Raw genomic sequence first — 13,161 nt, 5'->3', positions numbered from 1 at the left:
CATCCTCTTACACTTCGTGACATTGAATCTCAGCAGCCATTTCTTTGGCCATTTCTGGAGCCCACAGAGGTACTTCTGCAGCTCTTCACAGTCCCGAAATAACTTGGCGTCATCGGCAAACATTTGTATGGAGGAGTATACAATGTCACGCATGCCATTTATGAAACAAGCAAACAAACAGAGACATGACCGACTGCCCAAGCAGCTAACAAGCCACTCAGTGGTGAAGAGGATAAAAGTAAAAGTGTGTAGGGGTATCTTGTTGGCATAGTCATTGTGTACCCCAAAAATGTTTTGTAGAATTTTGTGGTATTTTAAGAATTTTTTCTAGGAACGTATACAGTATTAGCTTTTATTGTGGGAGTCTATAGAAATATATGCTTCAATTTACTGGGAACTAAAATTTTTTATGGGAATACCTATATAGTACTGTAATGTATTATACAGTACCTTACAGTACTATCCATTTATGTTTTTGTTTTGTTTTCACTCTTATGTTCCCTTTCCCACGACAGCACATGGTGGTCAGTTACAGAAATAATCCAGGATATTTCATTAAAGACAACTCCTTTTTTTTTCTGAAGATATAACTAGGAAGGCACTCAAAAGAATATACAAGTACAGTACAGTACAGTACAGTACATGAATATCTTTTTGGGTATTCTCCAGCTCAATAAGCATTTGAACCTGTTTCTTATATGGCTGGAGATGAGAGCTCCCTACCGGTACCTACAGAGAAAAATATTGTCTGGTCTTCCTAAATTCCTAATGTGAGATAAATACTGTACTTACCTGGAAGCAAAGTGACTTACCCAATTTTGGCTCTGTTAGCAACAAGGAGATCAACACATTCTGTAGAACCAGTGCGAGCAGCCTTATGCAGTGAGGTCTCTCCTAAGTAATCCTGCAAATTGACAACTATGATAAACAAAATCATGAAAAATCCTATAAAATTCAAGACAATTTATCTCATCATGGCTTGATAAAAAGTTTTCCATCACAATCCCTGTTTAATTCTTGCATCATTCAAAACAATACTTTACACATTAAGCATTCTCTATATGTACAAATATGTTTTAAGCAGTAAGAAAAAATACAGTAATCTCCCTTTAACTGGAATAATTGGTGCAAAGCGATTCCGGGTTTAAGAGATTTCCTGGTTTTGAAAAAATTTTCTTATCCCTCGAATTTTTCTGGGTACTGTACTGGTGAATGTTTCCGCTTCAAAACTATGGATCTCGCATGGAGCAGTTTAACTCCAGTCAGACAGACCCAAAACTATATATTTATGTAAACACATACAATATATTGTAAATAAACAAAATACTGTTTAGTGTACTACTGTATATGCTATACCGTACTCACCAGCAGATGCTGTTGTCTTGAGCTTGCAATGCAGACAGGCCAAATGGAGATATGATGATACAGGATGGCCTTCCCTTATCCTGTACCATCTGCTGTGGCAGCTGGCACTAACTGTCACTGTCCTCTCCATCCATGAAGGAGAAAGGCACTTCAGGAGAGACAAGGGATTTCCATTGCCAAAAAGGTGGTGGGTTGTGATGATGGACAGGATGATGATGATGATGCATGTGGTGGTGGTGATGGTAAAGGTGGTAGATGTGCAATTTCTTAAGTTGAAGGATGTGGTGGGCTGAAGCCAGAAACACTGTCACCGTCACTGGTACTCGGCAAGCTGCCAAAGGTTTTGGTTAAAGGGAGGAAGCGGAGGATATCAGAGGTGGCCGTAAAATTCAGGGCATCCAAATGTGCCCTTGCCTCTCTGAGACTGGTGGTGGGAACTTGCTCCACTTCTTCCTCTCTGTTGTCCTCTTTCTCTTCCACCCTCCTGTCCTTCATAGGACCTGATGACATCAGCTGCTATTTCCTTCTGGGTGAGGGCACCATAGCCAGGATCGTTGGTGTCCACCTGCAACCACTCACCTCACACCCTCCTCGGCACCACCACCACCATTCAGGAGCTTCTTCCACCCATTGCTCAGTGTTGTCTCCATAATTTTATCCCAAGCAACCTTGAGGTTGAACACTGCATCCAGGATGTTGTAGTCCTTAATTTTCTTCAGGGTCCTGGCCCCCCAAGTGTCTTCCTCCCACTCTGGCACTGGTTCCACCACCAAAATATAATTTTAAGATGAGGTGCCTGCAGTGGTGTTTGCAGGCCAAAATTATGCCCTTGTCCATGGGCTGTTAGAGTGAGGTGGTGTTGGGCAGCAAAAACTTCACTCTGAAGCACCCATCACTTTTTAAGTGATCTTGAGGGTTGGCAGGCACATTGTCAAGGATATGCAAGGTCTTGACACCTTGCATGGGGATCCCATGGACTGTCATCTGGCATTGTCTGACTGTATGGACAGAAACATGGTGGAACCAGCCTTCAAATATTTCCTGGGTGAACCAGGCGATTTTGTTACCACGCCAGGACACAGGAAGATGATCCATAGAGTTACAGAGCATTCTAGACCTTTGGGCATTTCCCACCACCATGGGTTTGATTTTGTGGGTCCCAGCAGTGACTCACGCTGCTTGCTGGACTTGAGTCCAGGGGTGCTGCTCTTGCGCCGGTATGCAACAGTGTTGTTAGGCAGGGACTTCCAATAGAGGCCTGTCTCATTTCATACTTCTACATGTCATTATCACGAATGAGTTGTTTCAGTTCCTCTCTGGATGGATAGACACTCACCGCATCAGCACTAGCACTCTCACCAGCCACTCACTTGTTCTTAATCTTGTGTGTTCTATATAATTTATAGAGCCACGCAAAGTTCCCATTTCAGACCCGGTCCCCTTGCAGTTTGGAGTCTCACAGGAATCAGTTTTGGGATCACTTCTGTTTACAGTCTGTACCAGTAGTTTTGCATCTCTGCTGGATGTTCATGACTCGAGTATCCACGGTGTGGCTCTTAGCAGGTTATGGTCCGGAGCTCCTCGAATTTGAATCAAGATTCAAAGATGTTATGAAGTACAAAGAGTTTTTCAATTTTATCAAGAACCCCTTTCTTGTGCCAGTGTCATCTTGAACTCAGTTCTCACAAATCTCTGCCCTGACCAAGTTGCAGTGGAATGTGAGATCATTGAACTGCAGACAAATGACATCCTAAAAGCTGAACTTAAACAGGTGTCTACCACTTTTGGATCATGGTCCCTGAAACACACTACCCTGCTTTGGAGAAGCATGTGCAAAAATTGATGTCTTTCTTTGTCGGTACATTTACAGTAATACCCCGATTTACGCGGTCAATTGAACCCACAGAGGTCCGTGTAAAACGAGAAACGCGTAAATGGAATAACAGAGCATATGGGATTAATTGAAATAGAGACTGGGCCGACTCCCAAACTCCACTTTTTCCGACACAATACCTATGTTCTAGTAAAAATAACATCTTAATTTTATGATGGTACGCACACACAATTAAGATTTAAGAGAAATACAGTTACCAGGTTAATGTCCATTCAAATACAGTGGTCCCTCGGTTAACGAGCACAATCCGTTCCAGCAGGTTGCTCGTTAACGAAAAAATTCGTTAACCGAAACCATTGTTTCAATGGGTTTTTGGGTAATTGGTTCCAGCTCACCGAAAATTGCCTAAATTCAACAAAAAAGGTAGAAAAGTTCACTTACTTTGAGGTATATATGTAGAAGGCTCCTGGATGATGATGATGATGATGATGGGAATTAAAATGGGGGTGGAGAAGGGAGAAGAGAAGGCATTGGGGTGGAAGAGACGTCACCCCATGGCACCATTTCACCCATAAAATTTTAGTTCTCTTGGTGTAATTCAAGATTATTTTCCTTAAATCAACACTGCACTGCATTATATATTGTCAATATGTAAATTAAATTTCAAAATGACCAATAATTTGCATGCAAACACAGAAAAAAGAGTTTAGTTGAAGAGAGTCTCAAGCAAGATGTTACCTCCAATGAAAAGAGAGAGAGACTGGCGCCTGTTTGGTGTGTTGCCAGGCTGGATGGCGCACATGAAACTAGTTTCTTTACCTTCAATTATGTTCAATAATTGTTAAAATGACTAAAAAATTAAATATTAAACTTTTAAAATTATTGAATAGTATAAACTTCTTGATATTTACTAAAATAGTAAGGAATTTAAGCCCTAAAACCGATTACTGTATTGGCGGACTAATACTACAGCTGGTGGACTGCCAAATGCAAGCAAAAACATGTTGAGGTCGGCTCGTAAGAAACTCGTTAATCGAGGGATTGCTCGTTAACCGAAGTTAAGAATCTTATGGAAGGTAAATCGTTAACCGAAATCTCGTTAACCGAGGCGCTCGTTAACTGTAATGGACTCAACTCCCCCCCCCCCTTCTTCCCACGCTCGCTGGCTCCTCCTTCTCTAAGAAATGTTTGGGTGAAAACACTAGATTTTAAGGTAAAATAAATAATACCTCAAACTAAAGTTAGGATAATATAATTGACATTGCTGGATTCCTTGCAAGACCAGGAATATTTTGAATATACATGTCATATATTTTGCACAAAAGATAATATATTTGCTCTGAGTAAACAAAATTCTTACATTAGATCTAAAATTTGTATGTCTAATGCAAATTCTATAATGTTTATATTCAAAATGATCATCAAATTGTAAGAATTCCAGCAACGTAAATTATATTCTGGCCGGGTAATTTGTATGAATTTTATGAGCTAAAACAAATATCTTCAGTAAATGAACAAAATATACTTCACTCAAACACTATCTGTCAATCAAAATACCCCACCTCCGGCTCCCCCCCTCTTCCCACGCTCGCTGGGTCCCTCCCTCCCTACCTCCCTACCCCCCACCTTCCCTCCCTACCAGAGAAATGTTTGGGTTAAAACAGTATATTTACATTTTTAGTAATAAATAATACCTCAGACTAAAGTTAGGATAATATAATTGACATTGCTGGATTCCTTGCAAGACCAGGAATATTTTGAATATACACGTCATATATTTTGCAAAAAAGATAACATATTTGCTCTGAATAAACAAAATTCTTACATTCCATCTAAAATTTGTATGTCTAATGCAAAATCTATGACATTTATATTCAAAATGATCATCATATTGTAAGAATTCCAGCAATGTAAATTATATTATGGCTGGGTAATTTGTATGAATTTTATGAGCTAAATAAAAAAATTATACTTCACCCGCGTATATAAGTAGATGCACCGCGTAAAGTGTGAATTCTGGTTCTGGCAGGGTACCAGGTAAATGTAGAAACGCGTAAAAAAAAAAAACGCGTAAGGCGGGGTATTACTGTACATGTGAAATGACATTTTCAACAATGAACATAGTGAGGCAAAAACAAAGGACCAGATTGACCAATGCCCATCTGGATCGCCGTACAAGAATTACAGAGACAATCTACAAGTATTGCATGTGGACGGTTAAGCAACAGCTGGCACACTTCGTTCAACACAATAATAGGTAGGTTTTTCTCTTATAGTAATGTTTATGCATCATTATTTTTTAAGACTATAATAAGTGTGGCTCTCTCAAAGAATTCTTTTGACAAGTTGGCTTTTCTGCTAAAATCAGTGAATAACACTGAGCTAGGCAGTTGCAGGTGTTCTATTCTCTCTGGGTAACTTAAGTGCTGGAGTGCAGGCACAAATCTGGTGGCCCTTCTTTGGACATTTTCAATCAACTAACAGTCCCTAGCATATCTCAGGGACCACATAGGGTGGCAGTACTTCAGATGAGGAAGCACCTCACTCTTGAAGAAAGTTACAAGGGACGGACCGTCTAGATATCTGAACGACCTTCTTTTAAGACCTACTGGTTTAGTTGCCTGATTCACCTTCTTCTCACAATGACCTGAGAACTTCAGTTTGTCGTCAACATACACACCCAGGTCATTTTCACATTCAGTGTCTATTAATGCAGATTCTTCATCCCGTTGGGACATACTGTATAATATGCCTCCTTACCGTTGGTATGACCCAGGTGCTTCCTCTTACACTTTGTGGCATTGAATCTTAGCAGCCATTTCTTCAATGACCCATGAAGTTTACAGAGTTCTTTCTGCAGCTCTTCACAGACTGCTTGGTTCTTATTTTCCCTGAATAACTTGGCATCATCCACAAACATTTGTATGGAGGGGTGTATTGCTTCTGGCATGTCATTTATAAAACAAACAACAACAGGCCCAATACACTGCCCTGTGGTATCCTGCAGTTTCAAGACCAGACTTGACCAGCACTGGAGAAGATTCAGATACATTCAGGAGCCAGTGCATGCCCAGTACTTCCCAACAGTGTGTAACAGAGACATGGCTGATCGCCCAAGAGACAAACAAGCCGATCAGTGGCGAAGAGGATAAAAGAAAAAAGAAATAGAAACAGGCTGATTTCGGACCACTGCTTGCGCTCATACAGAAAGTCTCCGATCCATGCAAGGACAATTTCCCGAATCCCATACCCTTCCAGGCCTTTTGTCATGGTTTTTCTATTGTAGTGGTCTAAGTGTGGATTATATTATATAAAGATTATAATATATTGTGTTTATTATATTTCTTACTGTAGTTCGATACCTTCACACTGGTTACTTACAGGAGATTATGGTGTATCTACGTAGAAATTCACTCCACCACCCGACATTCCATGATTTATACTTGATAAATGATGATTTAATGAGTTCCATTAAATTCCAACATCCATCTAAGTTATTGGTTATACTTTGTAATAGCCAATCAGTCATTACCTTTAGTAATAATAAGATAGGATCACAAATACGGGCAAATAATTGCACTTACATTTATTTTGCAAGCTTCCATACAATGATTTACAATTTGCATGGACATATGAGTCACTCACGTTCACGCTGTAATAAAATTAATCTTCTAAAAGAGGGAATTTTCAACTTGGGGGCACATTTGATTACTCTATTATGGGTATGACTTAACAGAGCCTTAATTATTCAAGTGATACATTTACTGCCAGCCTGGATTGCTTTTGTTGCAACCAGGCTTCCACACAAGAACTTCTTTCCACGGAGAATAACAACATAAAGGTACTCTTGGGTTACCACACATAGTCTTGCGTCACTGACAGTCACTGTAGACGGTTGTCGCGGCAAGGAGAACTGGTAAGCGTGACTTGATTAACCACTTAGGTGCAATCAGCCAGCCTGGATTGCTTTTGTTGCAACCAGTGTTCCACATGTGATTTTTCCATGGGGAATACAAACCTAGGTTTACACACTTAATCTCGTGTCGATCACGGTCACTGTAGACGGGTGTCGCGCAGGAAAACTCTGTGAGCGTGAATTGATCAACCATTTACTGTAGGTTTGAAAGGCCAGCCTGGATTGCTCTTGTCGCAACCAGGCATCCACACGTCATATTTCCACGGGGATAACAACCTAGGTTAGCACACTTAGTCTCGTGTCACTGACGGTCACAGGACGGGGTGGCAGTGGAAGACTCTGTGTGGTGTCCCGTTCCCTTCAGGAGGAAGAAGATGGACATCTTATCTAACCCATGGCCTAGGGGATACTACTTAAAATGTGGTTTTGGGGCGTGAGGAGATGTACAGTACAACACTGTCTCACTTGCCTCCTCCTATAGGCTGGCTAACATACCACTAATGGAAAAAATATGTTGCAGTCATGGCTCGCCGGGTGCTTTATCTCTAGTAAAACAAACTTTGGAGTTGGTTGCGTGGGTAAGCCTAACGCAACCCATGACACCTTTCATGGGGTATGCTGTCATCAACCACCGATTTAAAAACAGTTGAGAAAAATTATAATAGTTTTGTCGGACATGAATGCCCACTTGTAAAGCCATATTGGGAATCATTGATCAATTTGTGTTGCTCAAGGTACTTTCGAATCGAGTTTGAAATAACTGCTTCCAGTAATGTGCCTATAATTGATGTTAAACTAATTGGACGGTAGTTAGAGGATAGTGATCTATCTCCCTTCTTGAAAATCAGTATCACATTCGCTATCCTCCAAGTTTCTGGTACTACACCCATTTTTAAGGCCATGTTAAACAAGTTTGCTCAGGGTATATTAAGTTCTTCCTTACATTCCTTTAATACTCTGGCAAATATCTCATCGGGGCCTGGCGACATAGAGTAATATCTCCGTTAGCCGGAATCCCACAAACCTGGAACTCTCCGATATTCGGAATTGAAATTTTCTCGGAAAATCGTTCCCAAAGCCGCAATTTTCAGGAAAAATCTGGCTTTGGGAATGATTTTCTGAGGGGCACATTTTCCAGAAAATTATGAGAAAATTTTCCCGATTTCTGGAAAATTCCGGGGATGGGGGAGTTTTTTCCGAGTTTGAAAGATGAAAATCAGGCGCATTTTCCAGAAATTCCGAAAAATAAATTTCCGTTACTGTGAGATTGTGAGATGGAGTATCATCGTACGATATGTTTTCCCATGTGTGGAGGCGGGAGTTTGTTTTTGGCAGCGCCGGGTTGCCAGTCATTGTCTGACGCTGCAAGAGTAAAGTCTCCAAAAAACCTGGTCTATAATTCAAACCTCTCACATGGCGCAGTGAGTAGGATGCCAGGGCCCGACACGCCATAACAGCCCTGACGAGGACACCAACATGGCCCCTACACGTCCACGATTCTCGACGCCCTCAAGGGGATGCCAGGGCATATATACACCGGCGGGGCACACCACGCGCGCCCAGCAGCAGACCATCTCTGACTACTGGCGGCCACGGTCATGCCCCCATGCCGGCCATGAAGCCCTCAGCAGCGGTCGCTCCAGAGAAGTGTGAAGTAAAAATGCCAGCAGCGGCGTTTAGGACGTGGAGGCGGTCCATGGAGTCGTGGGTGCTGTTGAAAGGATGGTCACAGCTGGTGGCCACACTCCACAAAGGGTGATTGACTCGAGATATCCCAGCGGTCAGTGAGAACAGCTCTCGCCCAAGGAAGCCCTGGACGCCATCAGTGGAGTGGTTCTTCAATCGTCAAACCAAGCTGTAAAATGGAACGAGTTTTTCAACAACAAACAAGGTGAAGAGGAGCCCAAGAAAAGGTACTTTCAACGATGCTCCGCAGAGGCAGTGGAGTGTGAATTTAAATGTCCCACCTGTAATAACGATCTCTCTGAGTACATGCTATTACGTAAAGTTATGGTGGGCCTGAGTAACCCAGTGTTGAAAAGGGAAATTTTCCAGGGCTACTCGAGTTATAATAGTGTTGAAGTGCTTAGAAACAAGTGTATGTTATTTGAGGCAGCGGTGAGAGATGCTGGTGTATTGTGTCTTACGTCTGGCCAGGCAGTGGTGGGAGCAGCCACGGAGGCAGCGGCGGTTGGTGATGACGTCACGGGTGAGTCTGAGGTAGCTGCCGCCCGACCTGAACACCCCAGTTGCGCGCACTGTGGGAACTGCGACATGACACATGCCTCGGGCAAAACAACTGCCCTGCGAGTGGGGCCACATGTTGTAATTGCTCTAGGGTTGGTCACTTCAAAAGGTGTTGTAGGAGTAAGTCAGCCCTAAGTGCTCCTGTGGATGTGTCAGGCGCTGTTACAGTGGCAACAGCCCAGCTATCCCGCCACCCCAGGTTACAAGTGTTTGTGACCCAGGTTGGGGGCAATTCCCCCGCCACCCATGTGCTGGCTGTGGTTGACATGGGTGCTATGGTGTGTGTGGCAGGGGCATCCCTGCTCCAGGACATCGGTTTGTGACCGGGGCAACTTCGGGCCCGTATTGGCCTGAGGGACGTGGCAAACAAACAGCTCAAGTGTCTGGGGTCAGCCCCCTGCCACCTTAGTGTGGGCGAGGGGTCCACTGTCCAGGAGGTCTACTTCATACAGACAGCCAAGGCCCTCTACCTGTCATTGGAGGCTTGCAAGTGCCTCGACTTGGTGCCTGTCGACTTCCCGCTCCATAGGCGTGCTGTGGCTGCCGTGGGCGATGGAGGAGGGCAGCACACTGCCGAAGACCTACCTCTGAACCCTGGACCTGGGAGCAGTCGTGTCCCTCCTAAGCCAGTTGAGATGCCCTTGCCTCCTTTGGAGGAGAATGTGGCCAGGTTGGAGCAAGGCTGGCATTACGGTACGGTTAATATTTAGTCAGAATGTTCGGTACGGAATTATGGTACGATATTTTCCTTGAAGTAAAGTACGGTACGATTTAGGTACGGAAAAATTAGCAAAATTCTGTACCGTACCCCAGGCTTAAAAAACATGATCATGCAATTATTAATCCCTTGAGGATTGTGACACATTTTGACAGTTTATTCTGGCTATCATTAGACATTTTTATGCAGCTTAGGAAGGATTTATGGTAATAAACAGTATAAAGTAGCTGAATTAGCCATCTGTCTATTGTCTTTCATATACCCTTCTTAAATTGAATAAAATCATCTACTAATAGTTAGAAAAGAGAAAAGAAACGTGTCATCGATCTTCAAAGGGTTAATGCGTTGGTGGCTTCAGTGTATGCACTTACGTGATCAGTACCGTCCGCCAATTGGTAGTCTGGTACTGTCAGTACTGATCACGTTGCGTCACGCGAACTATTCACGTATAACTTAAGAGTTGAGAGTAGTGTCTCCAACTCTCCACATTCCACAGTCACTCCTTCCATTGTCGGGAGCAGTCATCCGAGGCAGGCAGGCAGGGGCACTTTATCTAATATTGCACATTATTGGTAAGATGACACATATTTTTGCTTCATTGTAAATTAGGTAGACTAAGAAAAAAAAATCCGTAATAAGGCAACAATATTATGTGGGCACATTTACATCTATAGTCACTTCGTAAATGTTCCTTTTCAAATCCACACATGTACTCTAATAAATGGTTCACAAATAGAGAATTATTTTGACGAAAATATATTTTACCGACGGTACGATAAAAGTACGGAATTATGGTACGGAAAAATAATTGGGGGTACGGTACGAAATTACGGTACGGTATTTTAGCAAGGTACGGAGTACAGAAAAATATTCCGTACCGTACCGTACTACCAGCCTTGGGTTGGAGGCATGGCTGCTCACGCACTTTTCTTCCAGAGCATTCAACACCAGCAGGTCCCCACTGCCAGTCATGACTGGCCCCCCCTCACCATATCCACCTGACGCTCAGCGTGACCCCCTACACCTGTCACACACCTGTTCCGAAACACTGGGAAGCGGAGGTGAAGGCCCAGTTAGAGGAAGACATTCAGGAGAGGTGTAATCCAGCCAATGCCTGCTGGCGAGACTACGGAGTGGTGCGCCAGGATGGTAGTGGCGGCCAAGAAAACGGTCAACCCAGCCGCACTGTAGACTTCCAACACCTTAATGCAAGCTGTCTGAGGGAGATGCACCACATCCCTGCACCATTTGAAATGGTGTCTGGGGTGCCAGTGCACTCGTTCAAAACCATCGCCGATGCCTTCTGGGGATTTCATCAGGTGGAGAGTAGACTCCTGACCACATTCATCACGCCGTGGGGCCATTTTAAATACTGCAGGACGCCCATGGGACATTGTTCAGCGTCAGATGCCTACACCAAGAGGTTTGACGACGCTATTCAGGATGTGCCCCGCAAGTACAAGTTCGTGGATGACACTCTCCTCTATGACTCCAGTGTGAAGGGGGAGTTCTGGCATACCTATGATTTTCTGGAGACCTGCGCTCGTACAGGTATCACACTGAAACCAGAAAAGTTCTTGTTCTGCAGGAGAGAAGCCGAGTTTGTGGGTTTCCTCCTGGGGTGGGACCTCTACCAGCCCAACGTCTGTCAGCCATCAAGGACTTCCCCATGCCGGATCAGCCATCAATCACTGACATCAGGTCCTGGCATGGCCTGGTTAACCAGTTGACTCCCTTCCTTGCCACTGCACCTGTGATGGAGCCCTTCCGTGAGCTCCTCAAGAAGCCAATGGGCAAGTGGGTGTATTGGGACGACCAGCTGCGGCTCACGTTTCGCCAGGCCCAGAACATCATCTGTCAGCTGGCCAGGGACGGCTTGGTGTACTACGATAAATCCAGGCCTACGGTAGCTGTCACAGATTGGAGCAGGGAGGGCATCGGCTTCGTCGTCCTGCAGCAATACTGTGCCTGTGCCTCTCCAGAGACGCCCTTCTGCTGCAGGGGAGGGTGGCAGTTGGCTCTGTGTGGTAGCCGACATCTGAGCACGGCCGAGGCCAGCTACGCTGCAGTAGAAGAAGAGGCCCTGGCTGTGGTATGGTGCCTGCGCAAGGCCAGGCTGTTCCTTCTTGGCTGCCCGAACCTCATTCTGGTGACGGACCACCGCCCCTTAGTTGACTTGCTAGGTGACAGAGCCCTCAAGGATGTGGCGAATCCGCACCTGTTCAGGTTCAAGGAGAAGATCCTGCAGTTCCGGTTCACGGTCAAGTACTTGCCAGGGAAGCGGAATTGTGCATCTGACGCCCTATCCCGCTTCCCCTCCCTCAGGGCGGCGCCCGACACGGGGTCATGGACCTGTGCGCTGCAGTGTGTGCGGTCACAATCGCAGCACTCGATCGAGATGGATGCATCACTATGGACGAAGACACCGTGTGCAAAGCGGCTGTGGACGACCCAGTATACTAGATTCTAGTGTCGAGGGTGCTGGCGAGGTGACTGGTGCCCTCACAAGTCACAGGAGGTGGCCTGTCTGCACCCGTACTTCTCAGTGAGGGACAGGTTGGCTGTAGTCAGGGGTTTGGTCACCTACACCTTTGACCAGGGCTGCGTGCTCCTTGTCATCCCCGATTCCCTCCGCCAGCGGGTTGCCGTTAACCAGCATGTGGGGCACCAGGGCCTCTACTCCATGCTCAGGTGGGCCTGGCAGTCTGTCTATTGGCCTGGCATGGAGGGTGACCTGCAGTATCATCGGTCCTGGTGTGCTGTTTGCGAGACCCACGCCCCTTCCCAGCCTCCGGAGTCGTTGGTCTTGACCCCCACGCCAGACTATCCCTTTCAACAGGTGGTGGCCGACTTGTTCCACCTGCAGGGCCACACGTACCTAGCATATGTTGACTGACTCACAGGTTGGCTGGAGATCGCCCACTTCCCCCAACGAGGCCACCTCTGGCAAGATTATCACAACCGTCTGCGGGGTTACTTCACGAGGTGGGGGGCACCTGAGCAGATCTCCACGGATGGAGGTACCAACCTTGCCAGCGGTGATATGACGGATTTCCTCTAGTCATGGGCGGTCGAGGTGCG

The 13,161-nt window shown here is 45.1% G+C and overlaps 1 protein-coding gene across 7 annotated transcripts in view; it reads right to left on the bottom strand.

Moving 5' to 3' along the window:
* LOC121867260 (ankyrin repeat domain-containing protein 10-like) overlaps window positions 1-13,161 on the bottom strand; it is a 197,253-nt gene that overhangs the window by 127,471 nt on the left and 56,621 nt on the right. For all 7 annotated transcript variants that reach the window (XR_006089102.1, XR_006089103.1, XR_006089104.1 and 4 more), the window contains exon 3: window positions 813-904. Coding sequence is in view for 4 of the 7 variants with exons in the window: in XM_042367120.1 (XP_042223054.1) it covers window positions 813-904 (92 nt within the window). In the remaining 3 variants the exon portion in view is untranslated. The remainder of the gene's footprint in view (window positions 1-812; window positions 905-13,161) is intronic.

Source organism: Homarus americanus, unplaced genomic scaffold (genome assembly GCF_018991925.1).
Source record: "Homarus americanus isolate GMGI-L3 unplaced genomic scaffold, GMGI_Hamer_2.0 scaffold6317, whole genome shotgun sequence".
Taxonomy (NCBI): domain Eukaryota; kingdom Metazoa; phylum Arthropoda; class Malacostraca; order Decapoda; family Nephropidae; genus Homarus; species Homarus americanus.
Note: the sequence above shows the minus strand (reverse complement) of the source record. Positions and strands in the feature narration are given on the sequence as shown.